We start from the raw sequence: 22,438 nt of genomic DNA on the forward strand, positions 1-22,438 counted from the left end.
CAGGACCCAATGGAGGGTTTTGATCAGAGGATCTAATTAACATTTTAAGGGGATGACTGACTAGCTGCTGCACTAATAATCTGGTTGGGAGTGAAGAGTGGAAGCAAGGAGACAATCTGGAGTTTGTGGCCATAATACAGGAATTATACAAGTGTCCTGGACCAGAGTAGTAGCAGAAATTATGGAAGAGGTCAGATTTTGAAAATATTTTTGAAGGTTTAGTTTGAGGATTTGCTGGCAGATTGAGTTTGTTTATGAGAGATGGAGGAGTCAAAAATAACTCAAAGGGTTTTGTCTTGTTTCAAGTTGCCATTAACTAAGATGAGAATTTTGTGAAGAAAGAGTAGCTTTTTAGGGGAAGATAAGGATTTTGATTTTGAACATGTGAAATTGGAGATGTCCATCAGACATTCAAGTAGAGATGTATAGAGGAATATCAATTCAGGAAAGTCTGGTTTGTAGTGCTTATGTAATATTTATCAGCTTACAGATCATGTGAAGTCATGAAACTGGATGAGTGCCTGTATTAGTCCATTCTCTATTGCTATAATAAAATATCTGAGACTGGACACTTTATAAAGGGGTTAATTTAGCTCACAGTTTTAGAGTTATAAAGAACAAAATTAGATGGCCCCAAAATGCAGCCTCTGATGAGGGTCCCCTTGGCTATATCACATCATGGTGGATGGCATCATGCTGGGAACACAAGTGAGAATGAGAGGTCACACAGTAAGACAGGAAGGCCAGAGAAGGGAGGGCCTAATCTTATACTTTTAAAACAACCCTCTAGTAGGAACTAACAGAGGGTGTCACAAGAATCACATTAATTCTGGGGGGAGTGCCCCCAGTGACCTCCCATTATGCTCCACTTCTTAAAGATTCTACCACCCACTGCAATAGGGATCAAGCTTCCAACATGTGAACACTTAGAGGACACACTCAAACCATATCCAAACCATAGCTGAGCCACAAAGAAGTCAACATAGAAGAGGCCCTCAGATGAATTCTGGCACTTTCCAAAATGCAGAGGTCAGAGAGATGAGAAACCAACAAAAGAAAGTTGAAGAGGAGCAGCTAGTGTGTTATATGGAAATCTATTGAGGGTGGCATTCTGGGTTAAGAGGAGACAGTGTTTCAGAGAAAAGGGAGTGATGACTAAAAGCAGAACATGCTGGGAATCACTTAAGGTAAGGATGAAACGATTATTATTTTGAACAATGTGGAGGTGACCTTGATAACATCACCTGATTGGAGGTGATTCAAAGAGAATGTTGGAATAAAACTGGATTCAGTGAGTACAGATAAATCATTTGAGGAGTATTACTTTCAGGGAAGAAAAGGAGAAAAAAAAATACCATAACAGAAGGTTAAGACAAAGTTGTCTTGACAATTAGAAAAGTGGTAACATGTCTGTATGTTGATGGGAAAGATATAGTTGGAGGAAAAGATGGGGGATGAGATGAGAGGCTTGCCATGTTAACACCTTTATAAAGAAGACAGGGATGATCAATGCACAGGAAGAAAGCCTTTTCTTCGATGGAAGCACAAAGAGTTGGCCCACATTAATAGGATGGAAAGAAGAGTGAATGAGCTCAGTTGTATGTGGTGGTGTGGATGTGGCAGTGAAATTTAGTTCTTTTGCTTTTTTATTAAAGGAACTTTTTTGGTACTAGGGATTGAATTGAGCCACATCCCACTTTTTGAGATAGAGCCTCACTAAGTTGCTTTGATTTTGAACAAGTTGCTGAGATTGACTTTGAACTTGTGATCTACCTGCCTCAGCCCCCACATCCCAGTCCCTGTCCCTGGGATTACAGGTGTGTGCATGCCACCATGCCCACCTTTTTCAATTAACATGTTATCTGATATATAATATACATGTAAAAAAGTACAAAATCCCAAACGTATGGCACAACATTTTATGAACACAACAGCGTAACTAGTCCCCTAGAGAACAGCACCAGCACCCAAGGTGCCCCTTCTGTGGTGGAAGTTGCATTTTACATCACCTGAAATAGTGAACAAGGGTTCTATTGCTCTACATTCTCACCAGCATTTTTACTTTTCTTCTTTTTTGATAGTAGCTATCGTAATGGGAGTGAGGTGGACGTAAAAACTCTTAAAGATGGTTTTATTGTCCCGGGCTGTGTAATTTTTAACAAGTCTGTAAGATCCATTATCTTTGTTTCTGTAATTAAGTGTCTTTTACCTCTCTTTTGGTTTTGGTACTGGGGACTGAACACAGGACTCATCACGGAGCTACATCCCCATTCCTTTTTTTTGGCAATAGGGTCTTGCTAAATTGCTGAGGCTGGCCTTGAATGATCCTCCTGTCTTCCACATCACTGGGGTCATGAGAGGATAACTTTATTCTTTATCTGAAAAATGGAACAAACTTTTTTCCAAAGTAATAGTTAAGACTACTCAGAAGAATATATGAAATACATATAGCACTTAGTCTCTTATAGAATAGTAATGCTGGCTATTATTTTATATTTATAAAGAAGTCCCATTTCTGTGCAGCCAAATGTTAGCTTTGGGTATTTAAGAATGACACTATAAATAACCTACTTTTCCCCCCATCTGAAAAAAGGGAACTATGTGTAGAATAAAGAACTGTTTAACATTTAAATAGGTAAAAAAAACTATTTTGCCAAATATTACTACCAACTCTTCTCAAAAGGTGACTTTTCATCCCTTTGCAGTTGGTTAAACAAATGTTTAATTACAGATGAAATGGGGTCAACCACAGAATAGAGAACATCAAAATCCTATTCTTACAAAATAATAGAGAGCCAACTCTTTTAAAAATTAAAATAGTTGGTCTTGATTCATCTATAGTCAGCTGCTAAATTCTAGTCACTCAATTACCTGGAGCCTGATTTTTTTTTTTTTTTTTAAGAAATACCCCATTCTTCATTGTATTTTCCTACTTTGACTAACAAGGGAAACTTCGTTCCTTCACATAAACAAAGATATAAAAAAAAAAAAGCCACACATTTTAGTAGGACTTTTAATTTGAAGTCTAATAGTTGGTCAGATGTAGTTCATTTAAAAATGTACGAAACTTGATCAATTTGCCAAGTTCCAAGAAATAATTTAGAAACTAATTTATGTTATTTGGAATAGGTTTTTGAGATCATTTAACTTTTCCAAATCTAATTGTATTTAAGTTTTTCTCATCAATGATTAGTTTTATACTTTTAAAAAAGGGAAGTTTCAGGCTGGGGTCGTGGCTTTAGTAGTAGAGTGCTTGTCTTCCATGGGTGAGGTACTGGGTTCGATCCTCAGTACCACATAAAAATAAACAAAATAAAGGTATTGTGTCCATGTACAACTAAAAAATATTAAAAAAAAAAAAAGAAAAAAAAAGAAAAAAGAAAAAAAAAGAAAAAAGAAAAAAAAAGAAAAAAGAAAAAAAAAGAAGTTTCGGCAGGTGCCATGATGCACATCTGTAATCCCTGCGACTCAGGTGGATGAGAAAGGAGAAACTCAGATTTGAGGCCAACTCAGCAACTTGGTGAGGCATTGAGCAACTTAGTGAGACCCTGTCTCAAACTAAAAAAGAAAAGCTATCAGTGGTAGATACCCCTGGATTCAATCCCCAGTACCAAAAGGAAAAGACCAAAAAAAGGGGATTTTCTTAGTAAAATTCCATTCAGATTTTAGTTTTGCCCCGCTGATGCATCAGATAAAGTTACAACTGCAAAACTAATATGACTTTATTGAAATGACTATATTTTCTAAGTTATTTGTAAGGAATATGGTGCTTTTTAAAAATGTTTGTCTAATAACTTCACAATGTCTATTTGAAACAGTTCCACCACTAATTATTCACATTGAGTTTTAAAATGAGTTTATTAAAGAATGTTCTTAAGAAGGCAACAATTTTTGATTTGTCATTAAAAAAAAGGTATGTTTCTTCATGCTGTATAATAAAGGTAATGTAAGAGAATATAGTTATAAGCTTCTTTTTGCTGGAATTCTCTGATAGTACAGTACAGTGTATGTAGTCATTTATGCAATGCTAGAATAAATTAAAAAAAGTCTCTTCTTTGCTTCTCTTCAAAAAGTGATGAATAATAACAGAAGATGGCCTGAAAAAGTCATTTTTTTTTCTATTCATTCTGTAGTATTGGAGCCAGTATCTAGGAAACAGAGAGAAAGAGTAAATTCAAGAAAGAACTTACTTTTAAATCTAAATATTTTAAGAATACTGATTAAAAAAAAAGAGAACTAATGATGGTGGTACTTTGGGGGCAAGGAGGAGGAGGCTAAGCTGAAGAGGGAAGCTGACAACGGAAGTGCCTTGAAAATGTCAACAATTTTCTTTTTAAGACAGAGAAAAAGACAACACTTTGCTCTCCATGTTTATGCTAGAGAGAAAGGCAAGCTGTACTATATTTGGTTCACATAGCTGTTACATAACCACATGTTTTTCAGGTCCTCTGTCTTCCCAGTGAGTAGCAGATCAAAAACTAGCTATTTTTTTCCCTCTGTTTCTGTATTAGAAACTCAACTTTATTTCAGAAAGCTAACTTTAAGAATAAAATGGACTTACTTTATAGTAGCACCTTATTTATCTGGCATTACTGAAGAACAGCATTTTCTTAATTATTTAAATGTACAGAGTTACCTGTAAATGCCAAACTATATTTTAATTTGGGTAAAAAAAATATTTCTTTTCTGCTGATATACAGCAAAGGGAATACAATCTAAGCTTCTCATAAGTGCTCACTTTTTTATTGTTGTTGAAGATAATTACTACACTTTGCCTTGAGGGAGCTCCTCAGAAGTCACTGTGATAAAATGAGGGTGATTTGCTACTTTTTAACCATTGAAGTTTGGAGAAACAAATAATCTTGCATTTTTAAGCAAGACTAACTCATTCTTAGGACCACCAGACAGAAATGCCTGTGAACAAAACACATACCTATATACATGGATTCTTTGATATTAATTCTTCTCAGATGCCTTTTTTACTTTTTTGGTTCTAAGCTATGGTATTACTTACTATGTTGTTACTCTATTAGTCTACCTTCATGCTGTTCAATAGGATAGCCAATGGCTAGCTATATATGACTATTTACATGTACATTAACTCAAGTTAGCTAATAAAATTAAAATATGAAGCTGCTTATTTGTGCCAATTACATTTTAAATGCTCAACAGCCAAGCAGGGCTATTAGAAAATGGAGACATAGAACATCTTCATCATTAATTCTACTGAGCAGTGCTGGTGTACATCAACTCCTTTTGACAAAGGCCTAGGATTACAAAATTAATTGCCAAATTCCATAGTCAAGTAAAATATGAAAAATTACACATTATCTGAAATGTAGAAACATATTTATCTTGTGATCCAGAAGATAATAAACCAGAAAAATAAAAAAAATAAAATATATCAAATATATAATAACACTGCTCCTCGAAACAAAAGATCTTAATTATCTGATGACTGTATTAAGAGGTCAACTATGTCCTTGGTTCTTAGAATGATTATTCCTAGTTAACCTGAACAGTACAAGTCAATGTAACATTGCTAGTTTCAGAGATTTTCTGACATCCAGAGGCTATTTTTAAAAAACAGGGCTGAAGGTATAATGTTATGCAGCCATCAGATATCAGGTTGAAGAGAACAGTTAACATGTGTGGAAAATGTTAAATTTACAAATGTATCTATAGTGCATACATGCATTATTATAAAAGGAGGTGATGTTATTGATGTTTTTCTTTGATGCGCTTATGTGGATTCTCTACATTTCTTTCCAGTGATTAGGTACTTCTTTTGAAATCTAAAGTATGTAAAATGAAAATCCCAACCCATAACCCAAGAAATGAGGCTATTACTTTCTACATTTCTGTTTTTTTGCTTCTCAACTACCTGTCTTGTACTGAGTGTGGTGGCACATGCCTGTAATACCAGTGACTTGGGAGGCTGAGACATGAGGATTCCAAGTTTGAGGCTAGTCTCAGCAACTTAGTGAGGCTCTAAGCAATTGAGCAAGACCCTGACTCAAAAAAATAAAAAGGGTCGGGTATGTGAATCAGTGGTTAAAAACTCCTGGGTTATATCCCTAGTACCAAAATAAAAACAAATACATATATAAAAAAAATAAAAATGCCCCCATTTTTGGAGAGTGCTAGTCTTTTCTATTTAATTTCAGGAACAGTTAGTTGCTTTATTTTTTATTTTTTGAGTGTTGAGATTTATTAATAGTTGGGGGGCCCTGACATAACAAAAATATTACAAAAAAACCCCCAAACCTATTTTTGATTAACATTAAGCACATGTTAACAAACATCATAAAATGTATGTCCATTTCATGGACAAAAGTTTTCCTTGATAGACTGAGAATTCATTGAAGACAATATGATTTACTAGTCAGTCTACACCCTACCTTGATTATGTAAACATTATTCTTCTAAAAATTTGCATACTTGTTTATGCAATTTTTTTTCATTTTTAAAATTTGTTCTTTTTAGATATACATGACAGTAGTATATTTTGACATACATACATGGAGCAGCTAAGTGCTTTAAACACAAATGATTATAAGTATGTACATATTTAAAATACAATTAGCAAAAAGGAAATACGTAATCATAGAACAGAGAGCAGAGATATACAGCTTCTGAAATATTTAAGAATCAGAACAAGTACATAGGTCTGCAGTGGAACATTTACTTGCATAGACAAACAGATAAGAGGAATGGATTTATCATTATAGCTACAAGGTTCTTAATGTGCTTTAAATAACCAACAAAGTGTATGGTTATCTAGCAACATAGAAACCCTAGGACAAATTGTCAACATTAAATAACACATCCTTAAAGAGAAAGGTGGTTTTGCAAACCTGATAATTACTTAAAATTTGTAACTGAAGTGAAGAAGAAAAACTTAATAATTTGTTTCTTTTTCCTTAATCTGTGTAAGTAGTCTGTGTCATGTGAAATGTATACACACACCTAAAATCAGTAAGAGGACTGAGATCTGGAATCCAGAATCTAACTGAGACAGAAGCCAGGTCTTTTAACTGGGAGTTGATTAGTTTGCTGTTTTCCCTTATAAACTTTTTGAGTATATGAAGATTGTCTAAAGACTCATAAAAACAAGATTTCAAATAGCAATTAGTTAAACACTTACTTTTACCATCACAGGCTACAATTTTCACTTTATCCACTTTAATAAGTTCTGTCACCTCTCTGAATTCAACATCATTCAATACAAAAGTCCACACATTATCGCAGAATCTGTATGTATTTAGAGAGCCCTTTAAAACAAAACACACAGGGAAGTGTCATTTTTTTCCCTTCATATTTTTCTCCAAAGCAATTTAAGAGAACTTAGCTACTAAGAACATAATATGTTTAATGCTTAGCTGCTTAAGATTTTCCTTAATTTTAAACCTATCTATCTAAAAAACAAGTAAATGAAAGGAAAACCTAGATAAATTTGCTAAGAGTTAAAAATCATTTTAATTGGACTATTTCTGGCACTATAAAAAGGTCTGCAAATTACCTGAAATGTAAATAAGTGGTATGAAAATCTAAATTTGTATTTGTACTGCCCTCACGTGGCTAAATTATGAAAGTCCATGTGAGTTTTTTGGTAAACATTTTTTAAAACCTATTTTACTGTGTATATTAATTCTTCTAATTTGTACAAAAGCAAGGATTTCTTAGAGACACTAAATAAATTTTAATCCTGTGACTTAGCTCATATATGTATCACTGTATTAGCCACTATGAATTCAACATTGTCTTATGCAACTGATACTCTACAAAGTTTTTTTGTCTCGTAAAGGTATACCTGAATATTAAAAAAAGAAAAACAACAACATTTCTTATAGAGTATGGTCAAACTGCAATAGACATCAAACATGCCTGTAATCCCAGTGGCTAGGGAGGCTAAGGCAGGAGAATCATGAGTTCAAAGCAAGCCTCAGCAAAGGCCAGAAGCTAATCAACTGTCTCTAAATAAAATACAAAACAAGGCTGGGGATATGGTTCAGTAGTCGAGTACCCCTGAGTTCAATGCTCAGTACCATAAACAAAACAAAAATCACCCCCACCCAACCCTGATGTATACAGACATACACACCCGTTAAAATTTAGTATGAAACAAGACACTTAAATTCCTAAAATCTTTAGTTCAGGAAAAGTATTAAATATAAAAAATGTTCTTTGAGGTATTATTTTTAATAGCTGGATTCAATTTAAAATGTGTTATGTATGAAGTGAAAATGGTCAATGAAACAGTGATGGCTGTGAGTGAACTAGTTAAGAAATTAAATAAATCTGAATAATCACTGTTACTACACTCTGCTGGAGCTCTGAGATTATAATGATAAGCACTGGTCCCTGCCATCAGTGAGTTTAGCAGGGAGATCATTAAAACAAATATATAGTGTAACAGTGCTATGAAAGAGTAAGTTACTGGGTATGATGGGAGCAAAGCAGAGATGCTCAAGAGTATGGAAGACACAGGGCAGAGAAAGTTTCTCACAAAGTAGAGGGTAAGTTGAATCTTGAATGAGTAAGAGCTACTGAGGAGAGGTGGGGAAATGGAAAGAAGATTGACACTTGGAATGAGGTGGGAGATTCCAGAAAACAATAGTTTAGGAGATACTAAAGGAAAGGAGACCATGAAGATCACTTAAATAAAGCCTTTGCTCTATTCCAATTTTGCTTTCTCGTTGCTTTGAGGTCAATGAAGGACTCGAAGAGGATATGATTAAATCTTTTTGGCCATGACAAGAATGGGTTGAGGGGAATATAGCTGGAGGCCAGAAGACTAGAAGCCAATGCCTCTTAGAGGCAGCTGAATCAGAGAGGTAAAAGTAGCCTTACTACAGTAGTATCAGGTGGGACCAAAAGAAATGGAGAAATTTTGAAAGGTAGAACTGACAGAACTCAACAACTATGGATATGATGGAGGGACATAAATCTACGGTAATTCCCAAGTTTCTGCCTTGAGCAATTCACAGAAAAAGCCAGTTTGGTAGGAAAGTTAAATTTGGAACTTACTGAGTTTGAAACTAACTTATTGATGTTCAGCAAGGGGACATTAAGGGGCAGCAAGAGACAGTAAAGAAGCATGAGCATATCAATTTTACTAAGACCACATGACTAGATGAGATCATTCAAGGACAGTATTTGGAGGTCGTATGTAATACTGAGGAATACCTATTATTGTGACGACCGGAAGAAAACTACAAAGAAATCTGAAAGAAAGAGGGTAGGGAATAGAAGAAAGTGTAAGAAAGTAAAAATTCTAGGAAGTATAGGTTTCAAAAAAACAAAAACAAAACAAAATAATCAATGGTTATCACAAAGTATGTTATTAAATTTAGGAAAAAAAAACTCATCAAGAGCAGTTTCAGTGGGGGTGGTAAAAAATGGATGGAAAATCATTTATGACATAATATAAGGTAAAAGTCATCGATGGGTATGGCAGTGCATACCTATAATCCTAGCAACTCAGGAGGTTGAGACAGGAGCATTGTGAGTTCCAGGCTAGCCTTAAGCAACTTAGTGAGATCCTGTCTCAAAATAAAAAATAAAAGGGAGGGTTGGGGATATAGCTCAGTGGTAAAGAGCCCCTGGGTTTGATCCCCAGTACCAAAAAAAAAAAGTAAATGTGACAAAATATATCTAAGTTGGCTGTGTCAATAACTTGAACAAAGCATATTACTAGGATTTAAAATTAATATATGAATACTCATTTTCAAATATAAACAGAATTTTAAATGTAGTGTAGAATGAAAAACTTAGATAATTATATGTTGAAATTTCTATTAGTTGTAATATAAATACACATACTTCCTTTGGTTTGATAAAGTAAAATGTTATAGAACTTGATGGTGAAACAATTTTATTACATGCTCTCCTATAATTAGATTAAAATAACACAATTAAGCTAGCATATTAACTAGATAACCTTTGAACCAATAAGTGTTTTAAAAAACTTCAACAGCCAGGAGTGGCTATAATCCCAGCAGCTCAGGAGACTGAGGCAAGAGGATCATAAGTTCAAAGCCCACCCCAGCAACTTAGTGACTCTAAGCAACTTAGCGAGACCCTGTCTCAAAAAATAAAAAAGGGGCTTGGGATGTAGTTCAGTGGTTAATCAATCATCCCTAAGTTCAATCATTGGTACCAACCAAATAAAACCAAAACAAACCAAACAAAAGTCCCCAAAATTTAAAACTTAAGCCAGGTACGGTGATGCATGCCTGTAATCCCAACAACTCAGAAAGCTGGGGCAGGAGGATTGCCAAGTTCAAGCCATCTTCAGCAACTCAGCAGGGCCTTCAGTAACTCAGTGAGACTTTGTCTCAAAATAAAAAATAAAAAATACTGAGGATGTGGCTCAGTGGTTAAACACCTCCTGTGTTCAATCCCCAGTGCCAAAACAAAACAAAACAAAAAAACACAACAAAAAACAAACCCATAAGATTAGGTAACATAATGTAATTTTTTTAGAATAATTTGGTGAACTAGAATCCCTAACATGAAATAACCTTTACTGCATAGAATTTTAAATATTTTTCTTTTTCATTGTTTTTGAGAATCAATCTATTTAGTATCTCAAGTATAGTATAAAAACTAAAATATTAAATTCATTCTTTATATTAAAAATATTACATCTATAAAATATTTGGCTTTGGTCAAATAATTTTAGCAGTCATTCAGCCAAATTGTACCCTCAATGCATCTCTAATAAATACATTTAAAAAACCACAAAGACACGCATACACAAATGTGTATGTTTTACATATGTAAGTGTGCGCGTGCGCGAGCGCATACACACACACACACACACACACACACACATATACACACAAATTAAAATAACATTTTAAAAGTTACCTAATACATGTTTAATCATTAGAGAAACATCAAAGAACAGGTAAAAGGAAACTGTCAGTGTTAAAAGATTACTTTTCTTGACCATTAAATCTTTTAATTTTGTATAATTGCTGATTGTTTTTTTCTTCCAGTGCTGGGGGATTGAACCCAGGCCTCCCAAGTCCTATCCCCAGCTCTTCATTGCTGTTTGAAGCTCAGTACTATGTTTAAGTGATCACTACCTGTATCTGTGGTCATACAATCCTCACATGCACACAATGACTTTTAAAAAATCCTAGTTATATATACTAGATCAATGTGAATTTTCTCTATGAATAATTAATCCAGTTCAAGTTCATATATTTTGATGTTTTTACTACACACTGAAGGGTTATTTTTCCTATAACATCCTACACAGTGATCTCACTTATGTGGAATTCAGATAGGATTTATAACAAAAAAAATTAACATTCTACATAAGATTATTCTTTTAATCGGTTCCTAATCTTCTTGCTAGGCCAGCAACAAAATCATAAATAAAAAAATTTAAATGTAATCAAGCAATGTGTTTTTGAAAATTAGATATTACTAATACATTATACCTATTCTCTTTGTTATATACTACACCAAGCTAAACAGAATGTTATTTGAGAATATTCTGGACTTAAAAAAAGAGATTAATTCTGTTGTATCTTAGGAAGGAGGCAGGGGTAAAGGGTAGGATGATGAAACCTGAGTTACAACAGAAGCAGTGGGGGGGGGGGCGGGAGAAGGAAAGGAAGGCAGGCAGGAAGGAAAATTAAGTCCTGGTAAAGACTGAATAGTTAAATCTTTTAGAAATTGAGAAATTTACAAAATTCCATGAAAGAGAAATATAAGTATCATAATACCTGTAAATTTATCTAAAGAGATCTAAACTAGAAATCTACTCTAATGCAGCTAAAACACCATTTAGTCCTTGTGAATCCTATGGTCTCTGATAAGTTGTCTACCATATTTTCTACATGGGTAAAAGTTTACAGATTAACATGGATCAACTCAGAAATACAGGGTCAGGTTTCAAATGGCAAACTAGGCAGATTTCTACATGTGGTTCTATAAACAAAAACTAACTTTGCCAGAATTATTACTGTTAAATATATTTTATAGTCTCAAAGACATAAAAATGACCCATAGATGCTTTTATATATGTCTTTTATTCCAGTTAGTTTTTAGGCATATAAAATTGATGAAAAGTAAATGCAGATTTCATCTCTTTACCAAAATTTAAGTTAAATGGGTTTTGTCTGTCTTGTTTATCTCTGTATTACCAGTATCTAGAACAATGTCTGGACCGGAACTCAAAATTTTTTTTCTATCATCAACAAAGACAAAATACCCCCAAATCTTTGGGGTTCTCTTAAATGTAAGGTAGCCCATAAATTCTTTTCATATATTCTAATTCTATATTAGCATTATGTCCTATAACACAATACAAGCATATACATATGTTAACTTTAACAGGATAACAACCAAACATTATACATTATAATATTTTAGGACTCCACTAATATCATAATGTGGTAAGACTATTTCTGTTATACCATACCTTCCAACCGGCAGGATTTTATTATAAAATCATCACAAAATAGAGAATTTGTTCCGCTTTGCATGACTCTTGCAAGTATAAATGATAAATGAGACTAAGCTACCAGAATAAATGGTTATCTACCATTATTTCAGGTTTTTATAAGCCGAGTCATCTAAGAGTAGGTGGGAGGCAACACAAAGTTACTAGGAATAACTGTACAATTTCCTAAAATAGGTGAAGGCCAGAGTTTGAAAAACAACTGAATCGTAGGGATTATTACACTACTTACCTTCAATTTTTAATTTAATTTTTGCAGGCATTTGAAATCTCAGTAATTCTTCAGGGCAGGTACCAAATATCCAGCTGACTTGTGCAACAATGGTAAAAAATCTAAAGACAACTCTCTCTCTCTTACATTAAGTGGATAAACTTAGTATAGAGCTGATTTAAAAAAATTTAGTTATAACAAAACAAGTTCTAAAACTTGATTAGTCATCTCCCCCTCTTATGATTAATTATCATGTAGGGGGTCTCAAAATATCCCTTGATCAGGCCTCTAGATTTAGGAAAATATCCTTACCCTGAAATTGACTCTGTTCCTGACCCTCTGAGCCAATGCTGAATTTATAGCCTTATCAAACTGAAGAAGAACTTGAAGGGCAAGTTGCGGGGTGATCTGTTGAGACTGAGAGAAAATAAAGGTCACAAATCCTTGTAGGGAAGAACATTAAAGACAAAATAACATACAAATTATCACCTAAAATTTAATTAAGGCTATCCAGAGCTTCTGAACTAGAATCCTTTATTCTCATTTACCATAATTGACAATGAAGAAGCAAAGCCTTTTACACTATCTTGACAAAATAATTTTGAAAAGGAAACATGCAGTAATTTTACAAAGCCAGAATAGAACTTTCACACACACACACACACACAGATTAAATCTTACTGAAGACCATTTAATATCTAAACAAATGGAAATATTTGATATGTTTTTAGTTGGGTTGTTTAAATAAGAAAACTTCTAAAATTGAAATATAAATTCAAAATTCCAATTTAAATCTCAAAAGATAATTAAATTACATAAAAATTAAAACCAGAGAGAATAAGCCTTTATTCTAAATAAAAAGGAGTAAATCATCAATTTTAATTTTTAACAAAATATTCTGAAATATGTTCAACCACACCATTTCATCATTGTATTTCTGTTCTACTGTCAGTATAACAAACAGGAATTTAAGGCTGTTCATCTGTCAGTGACATGCTAAATAGTCCAAGTTTTACCTCATATTTCTTTGCCTGGGATAAGGGATATGACAAAAATTATTACAGCTAGAAATGAAACTGAATTGACTTTTCTGTTTCCCACCTGTATGAGCTCATCTAGGCTCTCCTGAAGACTGTTTCCCAAAGTGGTATTTCTGTATAACTGATATGCCATGGCTTATGAAGAAGAAACTGCTTTTTCTTCAGGTTTGCATTGATGTCCTAAAAGTTTAATATAAAATCACTTAAAAAGATCATACTGTAACATTATAAATTACTTATTCAATAGTCTACTTCATATATTCTAATATAAAACCACAGAACTCATAATTACAAATTATAATTTTAGAATTTTAAGGAGCAGTTTTTTTTCTAGTTATTTTTCTATGATTTTGAAATGACATTTACATCCTTTGAATACAGTATAGATATATTCATTTATTAAAATGTGTCTTTATGGTTTCATTCAAAACTTGGCCTTCTAAATCTAGACTTTTTCATGTACCATCCATTCTACTTGTAATCAAGTTATTGATCTAGACATTCTTCAGTGCACCTTTGCATGCCTGCCTCTTTATTTTCCTGCTTTCTTAAAATTCAATAATTATAGAGTGCCTACCAAGAGAATGGTACTGTGATAGAAACCAGGGACAGAAAGATGAATAAAGACATACTCCCACTCCTCAAATCTTAAACCCTAGAGAGGGTAACAAACACTCTTAGAGAGGGTAATAGGAATACAAAAAGGTTAAATCCAGTATAAAATAAGAACCCTGATAGAGATATACACAGCATACTATGGAGGTTGCCTGTTGACTGAGTTGACTCAGAAATTTCCCCATTCAAGCCAGACTTTAGCAGAACAAAGGAGGAAAATCATCATATAATGAGAGGACAGAAAAGCCACAGAAGTATAAAACAGTAAGGTTTGTGGTGAACTTATTATTATTATTAGTGCATAAAAACGAACATCAAGTAGGAGGAGATGAGGCTAAAACAGAGGGCACAACGACTTTCTTTGTAAAAGTGGTACAGGCAGTGAGAATCCCAGAAGCATTTTAGGTAGGAGAGATCAGACAAGTTGGCTCAAGGTGAGATTAGAAACAGATGAGGGATGGGGACTCAAAAAGGGTGGCAGTAGTACAGACTCAATAAGTACTGAATTTCTACTACATGTCAGGTGTAAGATCCCTGACCTCACAACACTTGCAGGCTACAAATGGACAGGAGATATATATTCAAGGAGTAGTTATCAGATAAAACTCAGCAAAACTAATAGTCAGCCTTCAGTCACATATTTTTTCAGCATTTGATATAATGGATATTTATATTTTCTTGAGACATTCTTTGACTTTTGGCACACCACTCTGAGTTCTTTTCTCCTACCCACTTCACTGCTTATTACAATTCTTGTTTCCTTTTGCAGATTCCTCCTCAGCTCCCTATTCCACCTACTTAACTGCCCTAGACTCCTTGGTTCTCTATATGCTTTTTAATTTATCTATTTGTTGATGATCCCCACATTTCTATCTCCAGCTAATTTCTCCTCTTGAACTCACATATAAAACTATCTACTTGAAATTGAATAAAAAAGTCAAGTAGATGGCTCAAATTAAATTTTCCAAAAACCAAATCCCTAAAACTACCCTTCTAAACTGGCTGTTTGTAGTGTTGCCCATCTCAGCAATTGGTAAACCTAGTCTTCCAGTAAGACAATTCAAAAACCTTACAGTCAACTTCTTTCTCTCTTTTATCATCTTTAATGCTATCACCCTAAGTCACAATACTGTCAAAAAAATTAATGCAATAGTCCAATATGTGGTCTCTTTGTTTCTCTCCCCGCCTATGCCATCAACATCAAGTCCATAGCAGCCACACTGAAACTTTAAAACGTGGCAAATTAAATCACTCATCTATTCAAAACCACCAATAGCAGTAAAAACCACCATGTCCTTCCTATAGTTTGCATGGTCTATGTGATATGCCTCCTTCACTACCCTCCTGCCCTTATCTTCTTCTACTCATCCCCTCTTACTCTGCTCTGGTCATACTGGTCCCTGCTGTTCTTTGACAAGGCAAGCAGTTGTTGCTTGAAGGCCTTTGCCCTGGCTGTTCTTTTGGTTGTGAATTTTCTTCCCAGACATCTATGTAGTTCACTCCTACAAGTTATTCAGATTGGTGTTCCAATGTCACCTAATTAGAAAGGCCTTCTGTGATCAAGGAATTACCTTCCTTCCTTCCTTCTTGTACTGCTTTATTTGTAATCATGTCAATAACTAAAGCTGACATACATATACTTATTCTGTCTCCATTTAGTATACTGGATGATCCATGAAGGTAGGGACTTTATATATTTACCACTTAGAACAATGTATTTAGTATGTACTAAAAAGTATTTGAGTGAATAATGGTGGCATGTCAAAGTACTAATATCAAATATCAGAAATTTATCCAAAGTACTAATATCAAATATCAGAAATTTATCTAAGGGCCTCACACATGCTACTAAGGAAACTAAAGCGGTGAAAATTTTGACACTCTTACATCCACATCTTCCTACCTACCAACATCTGCACTTATATTCTTTGTGTCCCTGTCTGGTCTGTCATTAGCTACCTAAATTCAACCCTTTTACTTTTGAATCAGTTCCTATCCTTTTAATACACTTGAGAATACTGTTCTAATAATTCAGTTGTTCTTTGTTTCCCTCACCACCAACATTCTTTCTATGTTCATTTCCATCAGCAAATAAACTGTCTTGGGGGAAAATAAAAAACCCAAACCAAACAAACCTAACTTACTTCCCCTGCCAGTTACTCTATTTCTCTACTTCCTCTTTACTGGAAAACTCCTTAGAGTTGTCTGTACTCACTAACTCCCATTTCTTTTATTCTCCTTTTCTCTTCAGTTCACAGCCAGTAGGCTTTTGCCTCTGATACTCTAATGAAACAGATGGTGAAGGTTATCACTGGCATTGCTAATCCTCACAGAATTAGAGCATTTGACACAGCTGATTACTCCCTCCTTGATATTAAAGGACCTTTGTTTGGCTTCTGGGACACCAGTTTATGGATTGTCATGTTAACTCACTGGTTTACCCTTCTTGTTTGTTGGTTGATCCTCTTCTCTCTGAATTTTTAATGTGACAAGACACAATTTTCCATTTCTGCTTACTATCTACACCTATTCCTTAGTAATATCTTTTGTTTTTATGGTTTTAAATACCACTTCTGATCATTCCCAAACATATCTACCAGCATAAAAACTTCTCACCAGTGGATTTAGGTGCATACTCAACACATCTACTTGTCTTTCCCATCTCATAACTCCTTACTTTTATGGTCTTAGACAAAACCTATGAAATGTTCCATATCCAAATCCTCAAAAATCCACGAAGCTTTATCTTAAAAATGCATTAAAAAATCAAACCATTTCTTACCATCTCCACTATTATCACCCTGATCTGAGCCACTATTATAGTCATTTGGATCTCTGATTCCCTGCACTCTATTCCTAACTCACAGGTAGGTGATGTTTTAAAAATACCAGTTAGAATATGTCTCTTTTCTTTTTTTACATATATATTTATTTTAGTTGTAAATGGACCTTTATTTTATTTATATGTGGTGCTGAAACTCGAACCCAGGGCCTCACACATGCTAGGCAAGTGCTCTACCACTGATCCACAACCCCAGCCCCACAATGTCTCTTTTCTATTAAAGACCTCCCACAGCTTCCAAGGGCCCTTACAATAATTTGGTTATCTATTATCTCCCTGTCTTTATCAACTATTCATCTTCACCTTGTTTATCCCTCTCCAAACAATAGCTTCATTTCAATTCCTTGAGCATGACAGGTATGTTCCTGAAAGCATCTTTGATGGCTGTTCTTTCTGCCTAGAATACTCTTCCCCACATAGACACTTGGCCAATTCTCTCCAAACCCCTCGACTTTTCTCAAAAAGCACCTACTCAATAAGGCCGAAACTGACCATCATACTTAAAAGACTAATTCCCAGAGGCATTCTAAAACTTCCCCCAGGCCCTTTCTTGCTCAATTTTCATGACTTTCTGAAAGTTTAAATTAATATTACTCAATGCATATTCACTTTCTGCATCCAACTGTATGTAAATTTCATCAGGGCACAGATTGTTTTGTTCTCTGAAGTAAACTGGGCATCTTGAACAGTATCTCACATATTATGGGAGCCAAATAAAATATATGTTCAATAAATAAAAGAAAGTAAACTTCAGTAAATATAACGTGTGAAGGGAAAAAGTCCCAAAAGGAGATAAAAATTTTCAAACTATGAGTACAGAATTTTTGTCACACCCCATTTTATGGCTGAGAATTAACTAGAAAACAATTATCAAGTGTTTAAGCATTTGTTACATTATTTGTTTTAATGATCTTAGATTCTAAAAATTCCTAGTGTTCAAATCCTTGAAATGTGGTATGAGCTACAGAAATTTAGTACTCCCTTCTCATTTTGTAGTTTAGAAAATTAGAAGTCTTCAAATTCGAACAATCAGTTTGAGACCTTCTTGACTAAACCATCCAGTTAAAATTGGTTCCTTTGTCAGAGTTCGCAAGAGGAAAGTTGGAAGGCAGACCTCACGCGACGAAACACAGTAAGGAGACTCTTAAAGAATGCTTCTCGAAATTCGGCAAAACCCACACGCCGCTGACCTGGACGCTTTAAGACTTAACTCAGTCGGCTAAAAACAGGGTGCTGAGCTGACCACCACCCCAGGTCCGTTTAGCTGGCATCAAGGTGGGGTGGCGTGCTGCCGCCTCTCCCTCTTCTCTGGCACCAGCCGCGGAGTTAGTAAGGAGCCGCTCCGGGCCCCGGGAACCACGAAACCTCCAAGTGACCCTTGGAGACCACCCAACCAACCGTAGCCTGTTGTGGGGGCGACAGAGGGCGCGGCTCAGGCTTCCCCTTGCTAACCCAACCCAGCCCACCCACTACCTGCGGGCAAGGCGCTTCCAGCTGGGGAACGCACAGAAGCGGCGCCGCCAGAAGCCTGGTTGGAGGTGCCCACTGCGCTGACCACCTCTTCAGACGCCGCAGAAACCGCAGAGCTGGGCCGACGACCCGGAAGCGATCGCGGAACCGGAAGTGCATAGGGCGCTAGGGACCGCCCACCCCGGCTCAGCGCGCCGCTCAAACTTTGTGAAATGATGGGAGTACTGAGATTAGGGCTGGGCTTTCAAACCCTGCAGCGGCGGTGAATCTACCATTTGAGCAGTTCACCAGGTGTACGAATTAGTTCATAAGATAATTTTTAAATAAGAATCTCCACTATTAGATGCGATATTTAAAAAATGTAGGGCACTTCCATTTTACGTCTGGGTTATGTTCAGTGTAATACTGTTGAAGACTTTGAAATACTAAATTGGAGACTAATTCTGAAGATTATATCAGGGCGTCTTTTAACTATTCAATATAGGGCGGCAATTAATCTAAACCGGCAAGATTTTAGTTTGTGATTAAGAATTTTAATTTGGGAGACACTATTTAAAATTTGTGACTAATATGCATGTCAAATACTCCAAAATTTCAAGTCCGCGTAATAATACCAAATTCCTTTAGGTGTCCATCAGGGCGTATCAAATCCTAATTGCATTAAGCTTAGCAGTTATGTGCACAGCAAATTGCCAGTAAGTGGCTGAGTTGATGAAGGAGATAAAGTTCAAAAACAAGCGCGACAAACTGGAACCTCTGAACAGGTTTATTATTTTTTTATTTATGCCATTTTCATTCCCACAACAAAGCTGTTCTGTCTCATCTTTGTATTCCCTATTAATTAAAGTAATTCTAAATGATCAAACGCAAAATTTAATTATAGTTTAAATGTTAAAGCTGGTTGAATTTTTCACTCCCAAAAGAATAGGAAGTACCCAGACTACATAAAGAAGAGTATCTGAAAATTAGATATTTAAGTGAAAAAAATGGTAGCATAATGAAAGAGAAAAACAAATTCATTCCAATTAATTTATTTAAATTCATGCATGTTGCAAAAATATGTGCAACATATCAGGACACAAGTTGTTGTACTCCTAACAAGTCAAAGGAAAAAAAAAATATTACATCTTCTTAGCAAATCACGACCGAGTTATTTCTCACCTGAAACACATCAACAATTTGCACATACACCTCAGAACTGAATTTCTCACACTGTGAAATGACAGTACTAAGCTAGTCAACATCATCCTGGGCTGGGGATAAGCTCATTGGTAGTGTGCTCTTCCAGCATGCACAAACCCTGGGTTCAAACCCCAGCACCACCACACACACACACACACACACACACACACAAAAAAAAAAAAAAAAAAAAAATGAGATCATGATCTTAATAGTGAAAAGGTCACATTATATTGTGAACTTGTGGTAATTAAAAATATTTTTGAACTATATCAAAGTCAATTAGTATCTAACAAACTGAATCATTCCAATGAATATAATGAGTGCCCCAAGGACTTTGCAAATCAGTGACTCTGAAACACCATTACTTACTAGCTAAGTTTATGTAAACAATTAAGCAACTGTTAAGTCGATATTCAAAAAGTGCAGAGTAGCAGCTGGTAATTATTTTTCAAGTTCCTTCTTTGTCAAACTGTGAAAATGCAGAAAAATACTGATGCAAACATTTTAATCATTTGTAGAATGTAAGATAGTTATCTGAAGCATAAAGGCATGTCACACTCTAGTTATGTGAAAGCAATGAACTCTTTTGATTTTCACCTGGTGCTTAATTTGTTGTTCATTTTTCATTTAGTTCTCAAAAAAAATATATAATTGCAACAAAGCTGTCCTTTCAAATTTTAGTCACTCCTTGCTATTCAACAAACTATTTTCAATTACCATTTAGGACTTTAAAGAAGTTACATTACTAGGCCTCCCCAGTGATCTGATTTTAAATTCATTCAGAATCTCAGGAAGGGGAGTTCCCCCAGGTAATTCTTTTGTACTAATTTAGAATATCCAGTAGATAGTACCTCACTTTTCTCCCCAGTTAGCCTTCTCATGCAACTAAGTTCTCCACACTTTCTCCTAGCAACTCAAACTGCACCATTCCCATTCCCTATGATAAGATAAACTCTTCTGGGATAGAACTGTGGCTCAGTGATACAGCGCTTGCCTAACATGTCTGAGGCACCGGGTTCGATCCTCAGCACCACATAAAATAGATAAATAAATAAATAAAATAAAGTTAAAAAAATTAGGAAAAAAACCTCTCCTATTGCAAAACAGGCCTTTTAAGTACATTAATTCATTTACTCCATTCCTGAGATTTATTTGTAATCCATTTTTCAAGTACATGGGGAAAAAGGCATGAAAACAAAATGGAATGGTGTAGCCAATCTCTAGTGTCATCCTATCCCGGCCTGCAATCTGATTGAGCAATGTTAATAATTTTCTATTTAGCATACAGGAAAGGGAAGGCTGAAGGTACTGTGTCATCTTACATACAATATTACTAACCTCATCAAGAAACTGGCTTGTTGTACTAGTTAAGTTCTAATGCTAATTTAACTATCAACTGAAGAAATTTAAAAAGCCACTTTTACATTAAATCAAACACATTTCCAAATTCTCTGAGCACTCATATAAACAGCTAATACTGTTTAATAAAGAAGTCTATTAAGAGACAAACTCTTTACCTTTTTTAATTCTGGAATTGCAGTTGATGAAATTCTAGCTATATTTATTTGTTAACCAGATTTCAGTATTCAGTGCAGTGTGATGTCCCTTATGGAAAACTAAGGTTTATCAAATTTAAAACCAGAAATAATGGTTCTAAACTTTAATTTGAGCACTCTACTTACTAAGCCAGGATTCAAACTTGCTTCTATATGAAAAGAAAAAGCAGAGGAAAATATGAATTCTATTTGTAGGTTTTACCAGCTTTATCCTCCTTCAATCTAGTCTTGTTCATACATTGTGCATAGCCCATAGGTTTTCTGCTGGATACAAATAATCAGCTGCCATATATATAGTACTTTCCTTAGGAGAGACACATTCAAGGCATCTCCGATAACAGCTAAATCTTTATTCCTTTATAAAGGTTTCCCTTCTTTTCAATAACACTGGTAGACTCTATTAGAATCCTATTTCATTTTTCTTCCTAACCCCTTGAGTTAAACTATTAAAAGCTTAAATGTAGGGTTGGTATCATGTCTCTCCTTGGTGCTTGCTTAGTACTATAATCAAAGCAGAATAGAGGATCAAATTACCTCATACTTTTTTAAGAGAAACTTTTGGTTAAAAAGGTGTACTTAGAGGGGCTGGAGATGTGGCTCAGCGGTAGCGCGCTCGCCTGGCATGCGTGCGGCCCGGGTTCGATCCTCAGCACCACATACCAACAAAGGTGTTGTGTCCGCCCAGAACTAAAAAATAAATATTAAAAATTCTCTCTCTCTCTCTCCTCTCTCACTCTCTCTTTAAAAAAAAAAAAAAAAAAGGTGTACTTAGAGCCAAAGCCAGTGACAGAATATTCAAACCAGTTAAGTTAGTTCCATGACCTTGGCAGAAAGTTAATAAATTATAAGTACTTTCATATCAATCAGCAATGGAAATTAAAATCAAATATGGAAAAATGTCATTGTTCTTTCTGAATTTTAATATTCTGACAGCAAATAGGCTACTTCTGTTGTTAAAAAAAATTGAAACAGACCATTTTGCAACAATATATATTTAGGAACAATTTTTGCAAAAATAAGTTAATAAACACAATAAAAGAA

The 22,438-nt window shown here is 34.9% G+C and overlaps 1 protein-coding gene across 3 annotated transcripts; it reads right to left on the minus strand.

The window, feature by feature from the left end:
• Positions 1 to 3,844: 3,844 nt before the first annotated feature.
• Gtf2a2 (general transcription factor IIA subunit 2) lies at positions 3,845 to 18,785 on the minus strand. Of its 3 annotated transcripts, none has more exons than XM_026384839.2 (5): positions 18,697 to 18,785; positions 13,794 to 13,912; positions 13,005 to 13,109; positions 7,148 to 7,274; positions 3,845 to 4,148 (listed from the first exon to the last, which is right to left on the minus strand). In XM_026384839.2, exons 2-5 carry the CDS (start codon positions 13,863 to 13,865, stop codon positions 4,123 to 4,125), a joined length of 330 nt encoding a protein of 109 aa, XP_026240624.1. In that variant the 5' UTR covers positions 13,866 to 13,912; positions 18,697 to 18,785; the 3' UTR covers positions 3,845 to 4,122. The 3 variants fall into 3 exon arrangements, with proteins under 3 accessions (XP_026240624.1, XP_026240623.1, XP_026240625.1); XM_026384838.2 differs by having other exon boundaries at positions 18,663 to 18,782; XM_026384840.2 differs by lacking the exon at positions 7,148 to 7,274 and having other exon boundaries at positions 18,663 to 18,782.
• Between the last annotated feature and the right edge of the window lie 3,653 nt (positions 18,786 to 22,438).

This window comes from Urocitellus parryii, chromosome 6 (genome assembly GCF_045843805.1).
Source record: "Urocitellus parryii isolate mUroPar1 chromosome 6, mUroPar1.hap1, whole genome shotgun sequence".
Lineage (NCBI taxonomy): Eukaryota > Metazoa > Chordata > Mammalia > Rodentia > Sciuridae > Urocitellus > Urocitellus parryii.